Source organism: Chiloscyllium punctatum, chromosome 10 (genome assembly GCF_047496795.1).
Source record: "Chiloscyllium punctatum isolate Juve2018m chromosome 10, sChiPun1.3, whole genome shotgun sequence".
NCBI classification, from domain to species: domain Eukaryota; kingdom Metazoa; phylum Chordata; class Chondrichthyes; order Orectolobiformes; family Hemiscylliidae; genus Chiloscyllium; species Chiloscyllium punctatum.
The window spans coordinates 99,094,323-99,114,782 of record NC_092748.1 but is presented as its reverse complement, the minus strand read 5'-3'; the positions used below and the strand labels follow the sequence as shown (position 1 = coordinate 99,114,782).

Genomic DNA, 20,460 nt, shown 5'->3' with positions numbered 1-20,460 from the left:
ACCACATTGTGTGGGCCTGAAGTCACAAGTCAGCCAGTCCAGGTAAGGTATCAGTTTTCCTTTCTTAAATGACATTAGTGACCCAGATAGGTATTTCCCCCAACATCCGACAGTGTTCGTTGTCATTATTAGACTCTTAATTCCAGATTTTTAATTAATTTAATTCGACCATCTGTTGTGGCAGAATTCAAACCTTGGTCCTAGAACATTAGCTGGGTCTCTGGTACCACTAGGTCGTTGCCTCCAAAGGTTAGAAGTGGAGGTGTTCCCTGATGATTGCCCAATGTTCAGCACCATTCACAACTCCTCAGATACTGAAGCAGTCCATGTTTAAATGCAAAAAGATATGACAATATCCAGGCTTGTACTGATAAATGGCAAGTAACATTCATGCCACACAAATGCCAGGTCAATACATGACCACCTAATCACCATCCCTTGACATTTCAACAATGTTATCATCACTGACTCTCCCAGTGGTTACACTCACCAGAAACTTAACTGGACTTACCATGTAAACACAGTGGCTACAAGAGCATGTCAGAGACCAGAAATCCTGTGGCAATTAACTCACCTTCTGACTCCTCCCAAAGCCTGTGTATTATCTACAATGCATGCTCAGGAGTGTGATGGAAAACTTCCCATTTGCTTGGATGGCGTGACCTCCAAGACGACTCCAGCAAGTTGACACCATTAAGGACAAAGCAGCACACTTGATTGGCACATCCAAAAGCACCCACTCCCTTCCCCACTAATGCTCAGGAGTGGCAGAGTGTAGTATCAATAAAACGCACTGCAGAAGTTCATCACTAATGATCTTAGACAGAATCTTCCAAACACATTACCATCTCTATCCAGAACGACAAGGGCAGCAGGTACACAGGAACACCACCTGACAGTGCCCCTCCAAGCCGCTCACAATCTGGACTTGCAAATATAAATCACCATTCTTTCACTGCTGCTGGTCAAAATCCTGGAATTCTCTCCTTAAGGGCATTGTGGGTCAACCTACAGCATGCAAACCACACCTCACCAATACCTTCTCAGGGGCAACTAGAGATGAGCAATAACAAAGTTGGCCAGCAATGCCCACATCCCACGATAAATGGAAAATGCATGCGGCTCAGATGCAATTTTAGTTCGGGATTATGTTAGCATGGACTGGTTGGACTGAAGGGTCTCTTTCTATATCTAAGTTAGCTTGCTGAACTAGAAGGTTTGTTTTCAGACGCTTCGTTGCCATACTAGGTATCATCATCAGTGAGTGTCTCTGTTGAAGCGCTGGCGGTATGTTCCGCCTCTCTATTTATGGGTCTTGGTTTCTTAAGGTGGGTGATGTCATTTCCTGTTTTTCTTTCAAGGGAAGGTAGATAGGAACTAAATCGATGTGTTTATTGTTGGATGGAATGCCATGCTTCTAAGAATTCTTGTGTGTGTCTTTGTTTCGCCTGTCCTAGGATGTGTGCGTTGTCATAGTCAAAGTGGTGTCCTTTTTTGACTGTATGCATGGACAGTGGTAGTGGGTCATGTTGTTTGGTGGCTATTTGGTGTTCATGTATCCTGGTGGTAAGTTTCCTGCTTGTTTGTCCAAAATAGTGTTATTTTACAGTTCTTGCAAATGACGCTAGTTTTGCCGGTAGTATCTAATAGATCCTTTAAGTTCACTAGTCACTGTTTAAGTGTGTGGGTAGGTTTGTGAGCTACCATGATGCGAAGGGGTCAGAGTAGTCTGGAAGTCATTTCTGATATATCTTTCATGTAAGGCAATGTGGCTATAGTTTTTGGTTGCGTTACGTCTGCTTGTTTGGGTTTGTTTCTAAGGAATCAGCAGACTGTGTTTATTGGGTATTTGTTTTTCTTGAAAATGTTGTATAAATATTTTTCTTCTGCTTTTTATAGTTCTTGGGTGCTGCAGTGTGGAGCAGCTATTTGAAATAATGTCTTGATGCAGCTCAGTTTGTGGGTGTTGGGATGATTGCTTCAGAAGTTAAGCGTTTGGCCTGTGCTTGTTGTTTGTCTGTAGACACTGGTTTGAAGTTCTCCGCTAACTGTATGTTCAACTGTCATGTCTAAGAATGGGAGTCTGTTGTCGTCCTCCTCTTCTTTTGTGAATTTTATGCCTGTTGTTGTTGTTGTTGGTGTTGTAGGTTTCCTCTAAGTTGTTCCACTTTGTGATGACAAAGGTGTCATCCACGTAGCAGACCCAAAGTTTGGGTTGAATAGATGGGAGAGCAGCTCGTTCAAGCCTCTGCATTACTGCTTCCGCTATGAGATCGGATATTGGTGATCCCATTTGACTCGATAATAATGATCAAGCCTGGCCCCCATCCTCTCAATCAAATAACTTACCAGGATCCACTATTCAGGTGCTTGGAAATTCAGAACAGCAACAATGGGCAACTGCTCCCCTGAACCTTGTAGTTACTCACAGTACAGACATACACAATCCTTTATCTGAAATACCAAAATCCGATAAGCTCCAAAATCCATAGCTTTGTCGTGAAGTTTTTTCTCCAAAACAAGGTTGTTCAGTGTGCAAACAGTTAATCCAACTCCAGACCCACTCCACCCACATCACTCAGATATGACGTGCCAGTGTGGCCCAGCACTGGCAGGTGTCAATTCTGTCTCAGAATTCATACTAGTCACATGTGAGTCTGCTGTTCAGTAAGTTTTCTTTTAATTACACTGTGAAACTGTTACTTATTCCATAATCAGAAAAACTCCAGATTCTGAAAACCATTTGGCCCTAAGGGTTTTTGGATAAAGGATTGTGGTAGAGAATGTGGTGCTGGAAAAGCACAGCCAGTCAGGCAGCATCCAAGGAGTAGGAGGATCGACATTTTGGGTATAAGCTCTTCATCAGGAATGAGGCTAAGAGATAAATGACGCGGCGTGGGGTGGGGGTTGGTAGCTGGGACAGCGATAAGTGGATGAAGGTGAGGGAAAAGGCGATAGGTCAGAGTGCCAGTGATGGATGGATTCAGAGGGTGGTGCCAACTGGAGGCTTGGGACTGGGATAATGTGGGGGAGGGGAAATGAGGAAGCTATTGAAATCCACATTTATCCCGTGTGGTTGCAGGGTCCCAAGGAATATGAGGCTTTCCTCCTCCAGGTGTCGGATGGTAATGGTTTGGTGGAGGAGGCCCTGGACTGGAGTTGAAGTTGAAGTTGACATTGGGAGAGGTGCAGGTGGATTTCTGACGGATGTGGAAGGATCCGTTGGGGCCTTGGATGGAGTGAGGGGAGTGGTGTGGGCGCAGGTTTTGCACTTCCTGCGGTGGCAGGGAAAGGTGGCAGGAGTGGATGTGCACCTCTCCCAAAGTCAACTACAGTATCCATTGCACACAGTGTGGTCTCCTCTGCATCAGGGAGATAGGACGCCTTCTTGCAGATTGTTTCAACGAACATCTCTGGGACACACGCACCCACCATCCCCACCGCCGCGTGGCTGAACACTTCAATTCCCCCTCCCACTCCATCAAGGACATGCAGATCTTGGGCGTCCTCCATCGCCAGACCGTTACCACCCGAATCCTGGAGGAGGAACACCTCATATTTCACTTTGGAATAAATTTGGACTTCAACAGCTTCATCATTTGCCCTCCCCCAATATTATCCCTGTCCCAAGCCTCCAACTTGGCACTGCCCTCCAGACCTGTCAATCACTGCCCCCCTGACCTATCACTTTCTCCCTCATCTTCGTCCACCTCTCACTTTCCCAACTACCTGCCCCAACTCCACCCCCCCCCCCCTCCCATTTATCTCTCAGCCCCGACCCACAAGCCTCATTCCTGATAAGGGGCTTATGCCCGGAACATCAATTCTCCTGATCCTCAGATGTTGCCTGACCGGCTGTGCTTTTCCAGTACCACACTCTCAACTCTGATCTCCAGTCCTCGCTTTTTCCACCATAAAGGATTGCGTACCTGTACAGTGCTCCAACATAATATGTCCTTGCAAGAAAAGATGGAAGGATGAGGGGGCGGGGGGAAAGCAAAATGTACTGAGAACACTTTGAAAATACACCATACTCCCGGTATCCAGAAAACACAAGTGATGATGGTAGGGAGGGCTGGGACAGTGCCAGTTACGTGCATCTGCCAGTACAGTCAGGGCTGTTCATAAATACCATCAGCAAGCATTAATCAAAAGGCAAGAGCGCATGTGAGATAGAGAGAGCCCAGATAAGAGAGCAAGATCAAATGGTCAGTTCCCAGAGTGAGAAAACCTACTCCGATTATATGGGAATGCCAAATAACAGGGTACTGGATAATGGGGACTTTACTGTATACTTTGGGAACAATTGCTTCACTGAACACAAAAGCCTCAAAGCCAGTAGCAAAATATAGTATACGTAAAAAATAGTGTATGTACAAATCATCACAAGGCATATTCTAACTATGTATCTCTCTATCACCTGACGAAGAAATTCCAACTGCTAGTCTTAGACTTAGAAACTAAATAACTTATGACAAATGCAGGACAGGGCAAACAAAGCAGAAATACACAAATTAGCAGACTGAAATTTGTCCTACTTAAAGAAACATTTGTAATATCCACCTTGTCCTGTAGATTGATAAGAATATTTTTACATATTTAATGCTCGGCACTGCTAACAAACAAAGACAGTGTCCCTCTTTTTAATCATAGATCACATATTGAGGTAAGAAAACAAGAATCAAAAAGCTACCACTGGAAAGATCAGATGTGCTGTTACGCTGCTGCAATGAAACCTATTAAAAAGGCAACACATCTCTTATAAAAGTGAAATACTTTAGAGGATTTACTAGTTAAATACTTAGTTTTAGTCATAACAGCAATAGTACAAATATTAAATATTACTGATCGAAGTAACAAGTACCATAATTACGTAATGAATGCAGACCAAAAGTAAGAGGTATTTGTATCTAGTGGTTGATATAATTTTCTTACCTTGATTGTGGTAGCCCCTTTTTATGAAGATCTGCACGGACTCTCTCTCCTACGTGCTTATATATTTCTACTAAACTATTTATTGCTGCATCTCGAACCTGATGAGTTAAAAAGGACGATTAGATGTGCAACCACCAGCAGAAGGAGATGATCAGATCTAAATTTTTGAATGATTAGCTACAATCACGTTTTCCATGAATTTAATTCAGCAGCAATTTGGGGTGCATACTTTCACAGTTGTTACAATCATTGCTCTTTAAGTTGAAAGACTGACAGCTGCAGAAATCAGATACTGAGTGGATTCAGATCAAGATCACTGGATTGTGGGCTATAAAGAAATCAATGGATAAGAGGATTGGATGGGGAAAAAAGAGAAATTGCAAAGATCAGCTGTGATCCCATCAAGTCCACACCAACCTTTCGAAAAGAATCTCACCCAGACCCACCCGCCACCCCTGTAACCCTACATTTCCCAAGGCTAACCCACATACCCTGTACATCCCTGCACACTATGGACAATTTAGCATGGCCAATCCACCTAACTTACACATCTCTGGACTTTGAGAGGAAACCCACATAAACACAGGGAGAATGTCTGTATAGAGTTTGCACAGTCACCCGAGGGTGGAATCAAACCCTGAATCCAAGCACTGTGAGGCAGCAGTGCTAACCACTGAGCCACCATGCCACCCTTGTACTGTGAGCAGTTTTCATCCTGTTAAGGAAAGACATCAATTCATTGGAGGCAGTTCAGAGAAGGTTCACTCAGATCTTCCCTGGCATGTAGGGATCATCTGCTAAGCAGGTTGGTATTCCACTCACTGGAGTTTGGAAGAATGAGAGATGATCTCACTGAAACATAGAATTCTTTAAAGGGCTTGACAGGCTAAAGGCTGAGAGGATGCTTTCCTCATGGTAAGATAACAGAGAGTCTCAGAATTAATTAGCATCCATTTAAAACCAAGGTGAAGTGGAATTCCTTCTCTCAAGAGGATTGAGAATCTTTGGAACTCCTTACCATAGACAGCTATGGAGGCAGAATCCTTGCTTAAATTTAAAATTGTGATTGATTCCTCAACTGATCAAGAATCTAAATTTACAAAGAAAGATCAGGGAAGTGGACTTTAGGAAAGTCAGATCAGCTATGATCCTACTGGGGAGCAATGCAGACTCGGGAGGCCAAATAGCCAACTCCTGTTCTTATATCTTACAGTCTAATAGTGTTACTGAAATTCATAACCAACTGCCATAGGAAGTGGTGGAGGCTGGTACAATTACAACATTTAACAGACATCTGGATGGGGACGTGAATAGGAAAGTTTGAGGGGGACTTGGGCCAAATGATGGAAAATGGGACTAGATTAATTTGGGATATCTGTTCAGCATGGACGAGTTGGACCAAAGGGTCTGTTTACACATTTTACATTGTTATGACTATAAGTAGAAGTCAAATAGTTTAAATGTTTGTTAATTGGGAAGTAAGTTTGCTACTACAAAAGCTAAAGCAACTAAAAATCATTGTAAGTGGGTTTTGATGAGCAGTCATAGAGTCATAGAAATATACACCATGGAAACAGACTCCTCAGTCCAACTCATCCATGCCAACCAGATATCTCAAATTAATCTAGTTCCATTTGTCAGCACTTGGCCCATACCTTGGCCTATACGCATTCAGTTGCCTTTTAAAATATTGTAAACACACCAGCCTTCACCACTTCCTCTGGCAGCTCATTCCATACATGCACCACACGCATGAAAAAGTTGCCCCTTAGGTCCCTTTTAAATCTTTCTCCTCTCACCCGAAACCTTTGCCCTCTAGTGGGGACTCACCAACCCCAGGGAAAAGAGTTTGCCTATTTACCTTATCCATCCCCTTCTTGATTTTATAAACCTTAACAAGGTCACTCCTCAGCGTCCAGCTTCCAGGGAAAGCAGCTGCAGCCTATCAAGCCTCTCCCTATTGCTCAAACCTTCCAGTCATGAACTCAAAACATTAACTGGTTTTCTTTCCACAGATGCTATCAGACCTAAGTTTCTCCAGCATGTTATTTTTATTTCAGATCTCCAATTTCACAGTACATTGCTTTTATTTTTTAAATTTGATTTTCTTTTGCTTTTATGGTGCCTTTTATCGTTTTCTGCACCAGAACAGCCTTTTCCTGAACCCAGGAGGTGTGAATTAAACTAAGGTGAACTTTGTCTTAATTTTTTTCTTATCTATGCCTTCTGCTATCAGTATAGGTGCTATAGTATAGCAAGTTAAACACCTCTCACTGTGCTTTTGTTTTGTAAAAAAAATACGTGACTATAAATTACTATTCTATTATTGTAAATGTGCAATGTTTTACCATCCTGCAGGTGGCAGTGTGCTATTTCTGCAATGCCATCAGGAACCAACAGGTGGCTATATCAAATCAAAGCATTTCAAAAGAATATAAATTGAATAGGTCCATTAATAAGATCAGCACAGAACAGACAGAGTGTTCAACATTTGTTTATAAATGGAATTTCTGGGAATTCCAATTGTCCAATAATATGAACAAAGCATAAAGGTGGAATACGAAAACAAAAATTTGTATAGTTATCAAAGTCAAAAATTGGCAAATCATGCAGGTACTTGAATGTCTCATTACATTTGCAACATGATTTAAAAATCAAGGCTTTAATATTTTTTACAATTCATCATTGACTGAGATGGAATTCAATGTCCTTATTACATTATTTTGCCTGGCCAATTACCTCATCTCGCAAAAGTGTAATATCTATATTCATTTTTCACAGTTGGCTTTCAAAATGCGTCAATTTGTAACCATAAATCATAGACTGAAATCAGACACAAGTTAGGTTAAAATTGAAATTACTTTTGTTTTTAAACAAGTTGACTACTCACCTGACTGTTTGGATCTCCTAATAAATTACAGATATGCGGTACAATTTTGCTTAGAGTTAAACTGTGAGCTCCATAACTGGAAAAGAGGAAAAAGAGGACTAATGTTAAATTTGCTCTATACAACTTCGACTAAAATGGAAGACAAATCAAACTTCAGATAAAAGATTTAAAAAACAATTCTCATACTTACGCATTTAATGTGCTAATAAGGCAAAGGCAAATCCCTTCCCTGGTTCGAAAATTCTTGTGTTTAAATCCTCCTAACATTCGTTCCCAGACGTACTTAAGGAAAAGGATTAGAAATGTTCCATCATTAGAATTCCATTGGTAGCTTGTTAAAGTGAAATAGCTAAACAAGCCCTTTATGTTTAAAGCACCCACCAAAACAAACACCCAACACATATGTTGTATTGTATTACTGAATATCCATTTCAAGCACTGCAGTCTACCCACCCTACCAGGTGACAGGATTATTTGTTCAATAGAACTCAGCCCAAAGAAAACCAGGCCATAAGTGAATTCTGATTTCAAACAAGTGAAAAATTTATCAACTCTGTAATAGAGCCAATATTAACAGGCTCCTTTAACAATGGATAGAGTAGGTTTTTAAACTAGGTCTAGCAAATATAGTAGTATCAGAAGAGGAATGTTTTCCTGCTGTTATGTACGTACCTGTGGAGTAGCCGATAGCTCCATTATCTTTAACAGGAGGATCTGATCTTGTTCTCGAACTGGATCCTTAGCGTCCCCTAGTCTATCAATCAGACTTGGCAAAACTACATAAAATTAGGAACAAATATATATTTAAAATGAATACATTTATAGCTTATAATTCAAAACTAAACCAATAGCAAAATAATTTTAAAAACTGGTCAGGTGATTGCAGTTATTTTATGTTCAAGTTACACACAGGCATTTTGCCTTCTACTCAGCGTAAACCAACTCTCTATTCCGCACACTAATTAAAAGTACCACCAGACCTGAAAACATACCAGGATGTTTTAAGCATCTGTTTTGATGTAAACTTCTTCCAGAAAAAAAGATAATGGTCCAACTTTTTTAATTTGCACAATATCTTATTGACAAATACAACTCACCTATTATCACAAAACAACAAAGCGCATTCATATTAGAAACATGGATATTACCACTCTCACTACAAACAAAACAAGACTTGTATTTGTGTAGCATCTCACCACCTCAGCATGTTTGCAAAGTACTTTCCAGCCAATTAAGTACTTCTGAAATATGATCAACGCTGTATTACAGGGATTCACAGTAGTCAACTTTCACAGCAAGGCCCCACAAACATAAAAGAAAATAATTTCTTTACAATGTATTAGTGATGTTGAATGAAGGATAGTTCTTGGCCTGAATACCAGAGACAGTAACGATAGTCATAGAGATATACAGCACGGAAACAGACTCTTTGGTCCAACCCATCCATGCCAACCAGATATCCCAAATTAATCTCGCTCCATTTGTCAACACTTGGCACATATCCCTCGAAACCTGTCCTATTTATACAGACATCCAGATGCCTTTTAAATACTGTAATTGTACCAGCCTTCACCACTCCCTCTGGCACATATTCCATACACGGATCACATCCACCCACCTCCCCCCCCCCCCCCCCAGCACTCCTGCTCCCCCGCACCCCTACCCCCAATTATCCGAATATCAATTATCCAAAGGAGATCTCGAGGTCCCAGTAGAAACATTACATCAAAGAGCTGTTACAACCCTGATCGCGTCTTTTGTTTACAATGATTAAAACCTATCTCAGTTCACTGAAACGTTGCAGAGAACACTCCTGGACATCGATGGGAGCCCAGGCACTATCTCCAAATGACTGAGCTCCTGTCTTCTCTCCTCTCCCCACACTTTCCCTGGAGTTTTACATAAGGGTCAAACCTAAAGCCCCCTTCCCAGATATTCTCTCTAACATTGTCCGGTACTTTTTTGAAAAGTGCAGCAAAAAGTTGTGTGAGAGTGTGCGTGTGAGAGAGAGGCAGAGAGGCAGAGAGAGAGAGAGAGAGAGGCAGAGAGAGAGAGAGAGAGAGAGAGAGAGAGGCAGAGAGAGAGAGAGAGAGAGAGAGAGGCAGAGAGAGAGAGAGAGGCAGAGAGAGGCAGAGAGAGAGAGAGAGAGAGAGAGAGGCAGAGAGAGAGAGAGAGAGGCAGAGAGAGGCAGAGAGAGAGAGGCAGAGAGAGAGAGAGAGAGGCAGAGAGAGAGAGAGGCAGAGAGAGAGAGAGAGAGACACGGAGACAGAGACAGAGACAGAGAGAGACAGAGACAGAGAGAGACAGAGACGGCGGGCGAGGGCGGGCGGGCCCGCGAGAGAGGGAGGGAGGGCGGGCGCGAGAGAGAGAGCAAGAGCGAGAGCGAGAGCGAGAGAGCGAGAGCGAGAGCGAGAGAGCGAGGGCGAGGGCGAGGGCGCGAGGGGCGAGGGCGCGAGGGCGAGGGCGAGGGCGCGAGGGCGAGGGCGAGGGCGCGAGGGCGAGGGCGAGGGCGCGAGGGCGCGAGGGCGAGGGCGCGAGGGCGCGAGGGCGAGGGCGGGGCGCGCGAGGGCGAGGGCGGGCGCGCGAGGGCGAGGGCGGGCGCGCGAGGGCGAGGGCGGGCGCGCGAGGGCGAGGGCGGGCGCGCGAGGGCGAGGGCGGGCGCGCGAGGGCGAGGGCGGGCGCGCGAGGGCGAGGGCGGGCGCGCGAGGGCGAGCGCGCGAGGGCGAGGGCGGGCGCGCGAGGGCGAGGGCGGGCGCGCGAGGGCGAGGGCGGGCGCGCGAGGGCGAGGGCGGGCGCGCGAGGGCGAGGGCGGGCGCGCGAGGGCGAGGGCGGGCGCGCGAGGGCGAGGGCGGGGCGCGCGAGGGCGAGGGCGGGCGCGCGAGGGCGAGGGCGGGCGCGCGAGGGGCGGGAGAGCGAGGGCGGGCGGGCGAGAGCGAGGGCGGGCGGGCGAGAGCGAGGGCGGGCGGGCGAGAGCGAGGGCGGGCGGGCGAGAGCGAGGGCGGGCGGGGCGAGAGCGAGGGCGGGCGCGCGAGAGCGAGGGCGGGCGCGCCGAGAGCGAGGGCGGGCGCGCGAGAGCGAGGGCGGGCGGGGCGCGCGCGAGGGGCGGGCGTGCGCGAGAGAGAGAGAGAGAGGGCGGGGCGCGCGCGAGAGAGAGAGGGCGGGGCGCGCGCGCGAGAGAGAGGGCGGGCGCGCGCGAGAGAGAGAGAGAGAGGGCGGGGCGCGCGAGAGAGAGAGAGAGAGGGCGGGCGCGCGAGAGAGAGAGAGAGAGAGGGCGGGCGCGCGCGAGAGAGAGAGAGGGCGGTGCGCGGCGAGAGAGAGAGAGGGCGGGCGCGTGCGAGAGAGAGAGAGGGCGGGCGCGTGCGAGAGAGAGAGAGGGGCGGGGCGCGTGCGAGAGAGAGAGAGGGCGGGCGCGTGCGAGAGAGAGAGAGGGCGGGCGCGCGAGAGAGAGAGAGGGCGGGCCACGGGCATGAGAGAGGGGGCGGGCAAGAGAGAGAGGGCGGGCACGTGAGAGATGGCAGGCACGTGAGAGATGGCGGGCATGTGAGAGATGGCGGGCACGTGAGCGAGAGAGAGGTGGCGCACGCATTTGAGAGAGAGCACGAGAGAGGGAGAGAGAGAGAGGGAGAGAGCATGCGCGTGTGAGGGGGAGCACGCACACAAGAGAGAGAGGGCACGCGCATGAGAGAGGGCGCACGCGCATGAGAGAGTGGGCGCGCACACGCGAGAGAGGGTGCGCGCGTGAGAGGACGCGCTCGTGTGAGAAAGCGAGCACACGCGCATGTTTAGAGAGCGCACGAGAGAGAGAGCAGCACGTGCGCGCCTGTGAGAGAGAGGGGCGCATGCGTGCATGAGAGAGAGAGAGGGCGCGCTCGAAAGAAAGAGAGAGGGCACGGGCGCGAAAGAGAGAGCACGCTCGCGAGAGAGAGAGCACACACGCACGTGAGAGAGGAATCACGCAAGAGAGACAGAGTGCGTGCACACGCGCATGTGAGTGAGAGAGTGCGCAAGAAAGCGCACTTTATTTGGAAACTCACCCCACAAAAGCAGCAGCAGTCTTACTGCTGGTGTCCACTCCAGCTACCCCAGAGGGGGAGGGGCTGACAGGGCTGTGGCACATGTGGGACGGGATGCCTGGGGGCAGGGGCGCGGATGGGAGGTGGGTGGAGATGGATGGGGACTGCGAGACGGGGTTGGGGGCGACGGGGTTGGGGGAGAGCAGTGGGCAGTGTTGAATGGGTTTGGGGGCAGCTGGAGTGTGATGTTGAGGGGCAGTGTTGGATGGGGTTGGGGGCGGTATTGTAGACGGCAGTGTTGAACAGGTTTGGGTGTGTGGAGGGCGGTATGGAGGGGGCGATGTTGGAATGGATTGAGGGCGGGTGGAGGGCAGTGTTGGTGGTGGGCAGAGGGCAGTATTGGTAGGACAGTGTTGGGGGCAGGCAGAGAGGGGTGTTGGATGGGGTTGGATGGGGTTGGGGGCGGGCGAGGTTGGGAGGCGGGGGCTCACACACAGTATGCTGCTGCCTAGTCTCCTAAATGGGGAGCAGACGTTACAGAAAAATCTGAGCCCCAGAGTAGAAGTATTGAATCGATTAACCAAATAATCCATTATCGAAATGAAATAGTGCCTGCCCATCATGTTCGGATAATCGAGGTTCCTCTGTTTTTCAATAATTTAGAAACAGCTGAAATCAACCAAAAATGAAACATACCTGTACCAATGTGCGTTTTAAAGTGATCCTGAAGACGTGAAATGAGAGTTGATAAAATTTCTATACCAAATAAAGCCACCTGTAAGAACAAATTATGAAATTCATGTATTAGCAAAGCTTCTGAAGATAAATTAGAACAACAGAATTTAAATGATATCTGTATTTAGTTACTTCAAGGATTGTCTCAGAGTGCTTCAAGATAAGAGTACTGAAAACAGGCACTTAAACAGAAAGGAAGAGATTAGGTGGTAACTAAGGGCTTGGTGATAGCTATTTTTAGGGATGCATTAGTCAAATTGTGAGCTCTCAACAAATGGAGCTCTCAACGAGTAGGAAACAAGCATTGAAAGAAAAAGTTTAGCATGGACCAGAAAAAAAGTGCAATTAACTTTATTTCTCTTATAAAAGATGATAAATGGCATATTCCAGTCTAGTGCGCAGTTCGTGCCCACAAAACACACAAAGAAAATTCTCATATTTCCTTCATTGACTAAAGGAGGAACAAGATGAGAATGTTAAGGACAAGAAGATGTCATTTAATCCAAATGACTCAGCTTCTTCCTACTGATGTCATTTAATGCTCAGGTAAGTATGCTAATCTTCAAGGTAAGTTCACGCACTTGGTTTTTACGTTACTTAAAAGAATACAGATCCTTGGATCCAAACAGTCACCTAATTTGCCAAATACGAGGTGATATTCTGTGACTGTCTGTAGAGGGCACTCTCCCCAGTAATGTATAGCATTGTTTGCCTTTCTGCACTCAGTTCGGGATTTGGACTGAGGCCTCTGTGATGGAAGCTGGCTGCACAGGGACTGGTGAGTGTCTTGAACCTGTTTAAAAGGATCATTTGTCAATCACAATGATAAGATTTAATTTTTTTCATAATTCTGATTCTCCAGCTTTTGACCCTACTTAACAGGGTGAAAATAATTTTAATTTGGCATATCTAACACCATGACCTGCAGAGCTACTACATTTTTTTCACAAAAATCCTGCAGCTTTTCACTGCACATTCAGGCAGAAACTCATTCATAAACAGACAGGCAGGCTGGCCCCCAGAAGAAGTGTACAATGGAAAGAAACTTGAATTGATAGCAACTAAATTGATTGCCTCCAATCATTCTGACTGATCCACAGCAAATTATTATAATCGATCAAGGTAATATTCAGATGCACCCAATGGGACAACAAAAAAAGACCGACCAAAAATATGACAGGGTCATTACAAATGTGGATATTCGAGATAAAAACTAAATTGGTTTAATGTATTGCCAGCTAGTAGTGCAATAATCACTAACCTTGGAAATACACTGCAATTCCTAAATACCAACAGCTGGTGGTGGTGTAGTGCATTATGGGTAATTTGAATAGCTATTTTTCTCCCTAAAAATGTACATGCACTAAGTTTTAAACAATATTAAACTTGAATAATGTGATTAACACATATGTACTGATCTGCAAATCAGCCAAACAAAAATAGAAAAATAGTCACCATAACTTAAAGGTGGTATCGTTCACCTACCCTCCCCTTGACACCAAATTCACATTAACTGTCCTTATCTTGGGGTTGCGTGGCTGTTCAATGAACGTATGGTGAGAACAGCACTGCTAACACCATTACAACACATGCGCATCACCTAGATATTTGTCTAGGCTATGGTGCAATTTTTGGAACCTTTAGTGTCTATGCAATGGAGTAGTAGATGCTTTGTATATTGTTTTAAACTTCTTTTATTGTGAACAAATTACAGAATGGCATACAACCATTTTTTCCTCCACCACTTCTCACCTTATCCAATGCCATACTCATGTGATGTCCACCTTTATTTGTGTGGCTAAAACAAGTACAAGCACCAAAAGACACCATGTGCAGAAGTGCTAATTTCCCTGGTATTGGTAAAGATCAGTCTGGCTATACAAAGTTAAAAATCACAAAACACCAAGTTATAGTCCAACAGGTTTAATTGGAAGCACACTAGCTTTCGGAGCGACGCTACAGCCTGGAATTCTCTTCCAAAGACTTTTTTTTTAAATCGTTAAACACTCTAAAATCTACTTCAAGCTTTCGTCAGCTGTCCTAATATGTCCTTACATAGCTGTCAAATTCAATCCAAGCCTCCTGTGAAGCATCTTGAAAGGAATATTAAGATGTGTAACAAGATTCAGTTTTGAGACGGAGTAAATGAACTTTTGTTCCACGACAATGAAGACTCATCAAGAAAAGCACCACCGGGACAACATGTAATGAGTCAGGAACATAGAATGAATTAATGATTGTAAGTTTTAATTGAAGCAAACCAAAGTTATCAATTTAAAATTATTACTAGAAGCAAAAAATGGGGTGAGGGCAAAATATACTCAAAAGTACAGAATAGATGACCAAAGAAGCAGCTGAAACCAAAGAAACAGTATAGAAAAAGCAACCTACATTTACATACCTTTGGCTTAGCACTCCTAATGCTTTTAGAAAGTCCCTTAACAAAAAAGGCACAATGGAAGAAAGTCAGTTTCTCTTAAGAAAGCTTGCAGTAAGGGTGGGTTAAGTTTCTGATCAGTTCTGTTTACTTTAAAAATCTATTAGCTTTTCTTGAACCTTACAAAAACATTCACTTATTAATTCCTTCATTTCCCTGACGCTACTACCCAATGCTACTTACCCCTACCCCTCTCCCATTCACTGCCCACTTTACTGCCTCAATGTAAGAAAGAGAGCAACAGCTCAAGAGCAAAGAAGTGAACAGGTAGTAGTGAGACTTTAACTGCTTGCCATGCACTCCATTGAAGATTAGAGGTGGGTAGGACAGAATGAGCAAGCTTCTGGATTAGTGGTGCTGGAAGAGCACAGCAGTTCAGGCAGCATCCGAGGAGCAGTAAAATCGACGTTTCAGGCAAAAGCCCTTCATCAGGAATACAGGCAGAGAGCAAGCTGGCAACTTGGAGTATTGGGAAAGAAAGTGTTAAGTGAGAGAGGTGGCATGTTAAAGCAGCAGGGAGGAGAAAGTGAGGACTGCAGATGCTAGAGATCAGAGTCGAGATTGTGGTGCTAGAAAAGCATAGCCGGTCAGTCAGCATCCAAGGAACAAGAGAATCGATGTTTCTGTCATAAGCCCTTTTTCATGTTAAAGCAGCAGTTTGTTTTAAAATTAACGAATAAGCGTATGACTATGTTAATATCAAAATGGAGGCTGATGCTATTCAGGAAACTTGCTTAATTTATCAACAACACAAAAGAAAAAAATTTCAATGCAAATGCACTTAAATGTGGATGCACTTCCCATATTAAGACATCTTGGGGTGTAAGATAGCTCCACTTCAAACAAGGTAAAAGAGATGGAGTGGGACCCCAGGAGTGGAGATTATACTGGGAGGCCAAAGCCAACTCGTCCAATATTTAGTTGAAAGAAATTTATGCCTAACCAGTTCTGGGTGTCAGACAAACATTCTGCACTTAGAAAGGGGGGCTGGTCAAGAAAATGGCAGTTAGTTGGGTGGCAACGACAGGATGATGTCATGGGACAGTAACTGGGCAAGAAATATAAGGGGGCGGGGGGGACCCAGAACAAATCCATGGGACCAGCAGGAATAACTGGCGTAAAAAGCAATCGTTTGCAGGCTACAACTGGATGGAAAGAATGTTGGAAATCCAGTAGGCACCGTCCTATTCAGTCCACGTCTCAGAGTAATAAAAGAAAAAAGATTTGACAATAATTATGTATTGGAGGAGGACAGTATAGTCATTCATATCAATGGCTCCAGATAGGTCCAGAGGATGTGACACATGCCTTTAAAAAATAGTCCAGAATTAATAAGTAGGAAGTTACTAAACAGTAAAAACAGTTTTATTTCAAAATTGGGAAAAAATGTACCATAAACTAAAAGTAATAGCTGAAATCCAAAACATACCTACAGCCAATATTGCATTCAATTCCATCACCATCCCTTGTTACGATTAAGGCATACCCAATAGGGCAGACCACCAAAATTAGATTTTCACTAGGAGTCCCCAACGTTGACATCAGATTACATCAGGTCAAATATGGGGATTCAAACCGCTTGCTTAAAATTTCCGACGTTATCAAGGATGTACTCTGCTGGGGGAGGGGGCATCGATGCCCATTGGTGGCACCACAACTGGATTGCTGTATCCAATGCCTTTAGTAACAAGGATCCCAGAGACAGAGACAGAGAGACACACAGATACAGACACAGACAGACAGAGAGATTAAACTGGATCAGCCACTCGGCATTTCTGATTCTGATTATTCAAACCCTTAGCCTTCTGTCTTGCACCAACACTCTAGGCTTCTCCATACTGTGGAGGAGGTTGTTCTGGAGCTTCCTCTTCTACTGATTTATTTATTCATGCACCTCCACTCAGGACTGGACAACAGAGTTTCAATCTGGTCCATTGGCTGGGCGACTGCTTAGTTCTGCTTACTGCATGCTGTTCATGTTGCTTCTCATGTGTATAGCTTCAGCAAGTAAGCACTTCATTTTCAGATATATTTGGTACTGCTCCTGGAATTTCTCTTATATTCATTAAAAACCAGAGTGTGTGTTCTTGCTTATGAGGTTGCACATGGCAGACTAATTAGTAAAGTTAGATCACATGATTTAGGGAGAGCTTGCTAATTGGATACAAAATTGGCTTGACAGTTGCGAGACAGAGGGAGGGTGGTGAAAGGGCTGTTTTTTTAGACTGGAGGCCTGTGACCACTGGGGTTGGGCTGGGTCCACTGCTTTTTGTCATTTATGATTAGATTACTTACAGTGTGGAAACAGGCCCTTTGGCCCAACAAGTCCACAATGACCCTCCGAAGAGCAACCCACCATTCCCTACATTTACCCCTTCACCTAACACTACGGGCAATTTAGCATGGCTAATTCACCTAACCTGCACATTTTTGGATTGTGGGAGGAAACCAGAGCACCCGGAGGAGAACGTGCAAACTCCACACAGACAGTTGCCTGAGGCAGGAATTGAACCCAGGTCTCTGGCGCTGTGAGGCAGCAATGCTAACCGCTGTGCCACCGTGCCGTTATGTAAATGATTTGGATGAGAATTTAGGAAGCATTGTTTTCTTTATAAATATTTTTATTAAAGACCTTTTTAAATCTTTTACAAAACATTTATATACAAAAAAACCACCAAAAAACAGGAAGATAGAGGCAGTACAACAAAGTCATAATGTGCTACTATTAGTAATGAACGACTTACCATTCTACCAGAACAAACATTATCTACTTAACCTAAATTATAAACAAATTAAATAAATATTAAATTAAACTAAATTCAACTAACTTAAATTATATCTCACTATTTTATTCCACTTATCATTCCTCCACTGAGGCTCCCATCCCTGGGAGGACCAGCTATAGTACCATATTCTTTTTCCCCCCAGCCTCCCCCTCCCAGGGCCCCACAGGCACATAGACTGATTCCCACAGCTAAACCATTGCCCTAATTAATATTGCTGATAAATCTGCGTCAATATAATTTAAAAACGGCTGCCTCAACTTGTAAAACTGTTCCATTTTGTGGTGCACCATATTTGTGAGGTAGACTTGGGTGAGTTGCTCTACCACCAGCCTACGCCACCCCATAAGACCTGGTGGTTTTTCTGACGACCAATTCACGAGAATGTTCTTCCTCGCACAGTGGGTTATACAATCTCTTCCCGTGTTCCCCCAGAGGGGGCAAATTTGGCAACGCCAGAATAAGAAATACCGGATCCACGTTAATTTCAATCCCCAGGTGTCCTTTAGCTCCCTTAGTATAGTACTCCAGTATCTCTGGATCTTTCAACATGACCAGTAATGTGTGTAGAGCGCCTATACTAATTTTACATTTGGGAAGCCCTGACGACATTCCTCTCCTAAACTTAGCTAGCTCCTCTGGAGCCATATGAGCCCTGTGTAAAACCTTCAATTGCATGACCTGTGCTGTTACATATTGAAATTTTCCTTACATTTCCCCATATATCTTCCCATACCTCCAATGAAATACCCTCTCCTAGCTCTCAATTCCATGTCCTCCAAGGCACAACCTTTCTCTAAATGATACAAGGTTACTAACTGAAAAAGCATCTGTACACCAGAGTACTCTTTACTCTACAACTGACTGTAACACTGAGCCAGGAGTGTGGTCTTCCTCTATATATAATCCCTTATCTGAAATTACCGGAAAAGGTCCCTGTTAGATAGTCCATATTTCTAGCTTAACTGACTAAATAACATCAAGACCTCCCCCTCAAACAAATTTCCCAGGAATGAGATTCCCTTATTCTCTCATTACTTAAAGCCGGAATCCATTGCCTCAGGTTTAAAACCTTGGGTTTCCACCAAGAGGGTAAACGGCAAGGTCTTTGGTGGTTTCTCGGACTACAGGATCAACTTTACAAAATTGGAAGCCATGCTGGTGGGAGGATTAGTGGAGGTGCCTAATCTAAAGGATGGAATGCAGTTCCCATTCCCTCACAGCACCAGGGTCCCAGGTTCAATTCCCGCCTCAGGCAACTGTGTGAAGAAACTTCTGTGTGAAGTTTGCACATTCTCCCTGTATCTGTGTGGGTTTCCTCCGGGTGCTCCGGTTTCCTCCCACAATCCAAAAAATGTGCAGGTTAGGTGAATTGGCCATGCTATATTGCCCGTAGTGTTAGGTGAAGGGGTAAATGTAGGAGTATGGGTTTGGGTGGTATATGCTTCGGCGGGTCGGTGTGGACTTGTTGGGCCGAAGGGCCTGTTTCCACACTGTAAGTAATCTAATCTAAAAAAAAATTCATTGTTTGAATCAATCGAGGACCACCAACCTCTCCGGATTGGCCAAGAACAAAAGGACATCATCAGCATATAGGGCGATCTTACGCTCCCCCATTCCCACCCTTGGTGCCACTATTTCAGGATCCCTCCCGATAGCCTCAGCTAACAGCTCAATTGCCAAGGAATAACAGCAATGAGAGAGGACACCCCTGTCAACTACCTCGCCCAATCTTACTTAGCACAATTTATAATGACTGCCGCCTTAGGATCATTATATAATACTGCCACCCATCCGGCAAAGGATTCCCCCAGACCAAAATGCTCTAGGACCCCAAACACCTCTCCGATCAAACACCTTTTCTGCATCTAGGGAGATGACCAAATCCAGGATCAATCTTTGGTGGCATACCTGCACTATGTTCAGTACCCTCCTGAAATTGTTGCAGAAGCTACAGCCCTAAACAAAACCAGCGTGATCTTCTTTAATAATATGGGGCAGGACCTCTTCCAACCTCAGAGCCAGCATCTTGGATAGAATTTTAAAATCTACATTCAACAGTGAAATTGGTCTATATGAAGCACATTCTTCAGGGTGTTTCCCCTTCTTTAAACTGAGGTAGCTAATAGCCTCCCTAAGAGAAGGCAGCAGACAATCCTACGCATATGAATAGCTATACATCCTCAGAAGTGGCTCCATCAACACATTTATGAATTCCTCTGGCCCCGGTGCTTTGCCACCCTGGAGATGCCTTATTGCTTCCTGCACCATTATAGGTGCATTCAATAAGGAAGCCTGTTCCATGTTTGTATTGGGGAGGTCCAGATTCTCAAAAAAGGACTGCATTCTCGCTGCACCATTTTCACCTACCGACTGATATAGCTCTGTGAATATTCCCTAAATCTAACATTGATCTTCTTCAACTCACAGATGATCATGCCAGCCTTCTCTCTAACAGACATAACAGACTGGGAAGCTTTTTTCCTCCTAGCCTAATATGCCAGATATCTAACTGACTTATCTCCAAATTCACATTGTCTTTGTTAGGCATGGTGGGGGTGGTGTGTGGATGGTGTGTCGATAGCTGCCTAGAGGGCAGTGACCTGCTGCAACTTGACCAAAGAGGGCCTATTATGTTTCCTCAGCTATCTGCAGCTGGTCCTCCAG

General features: G+C 45.0%; 1 protein-coding gene and 1 non-coding gene across 9 annotated transcripts in view; one reads left to right on the top strand and one right to left on the bottom strand.

Annotated features, from left to right (window-relative positions):
* The window catches only part of clasp1a (cytoplasmic linker associated protein 1a), a 303,132-nt gene that overhangs the window by 228,063 nt on the left and 54,609 nt on the right, over positions 1-20,460 (bottom strand). For all 8 annotated transcript variants that reach the window (XM_072579859.1, XM_072579862.1, XM_072579864.1 and 5 more), the window contains exons 3-7: positions 12,535-12,613; positions 8,498-8,601; positions 8,016-8,107; positions 7,826-7,901; positions 4,936-5,033 (exon numbers count right to left, since the gene is read on the bottom strand). In XM_072579859.1, the coding sequence (XP_072435960.1) occupies positions 4,936-5,033; positions 7,826-7,901; positions 8,016-8,107; positions 8,498-8,601; positions 12,535-12,613 (449 nt within the window). The remainder of the gene's footprint in view (positions 1-4,935; positions 5,034-7,825; positions 7,902-8,015; positions 8,108-8,497; positions 8,602-12,534; positions 12,614-20,460) is intronic.
* LOC140482538 (U4atac minor spliceosomal RNA) lies at positions 14,086-14,212 on the top strand. Its single transcript, XR_011961741.1, has one exon. It is a non-coding gene; the product is annotated as a U4atac minor spliceosomal RNA (small nuclear RNA).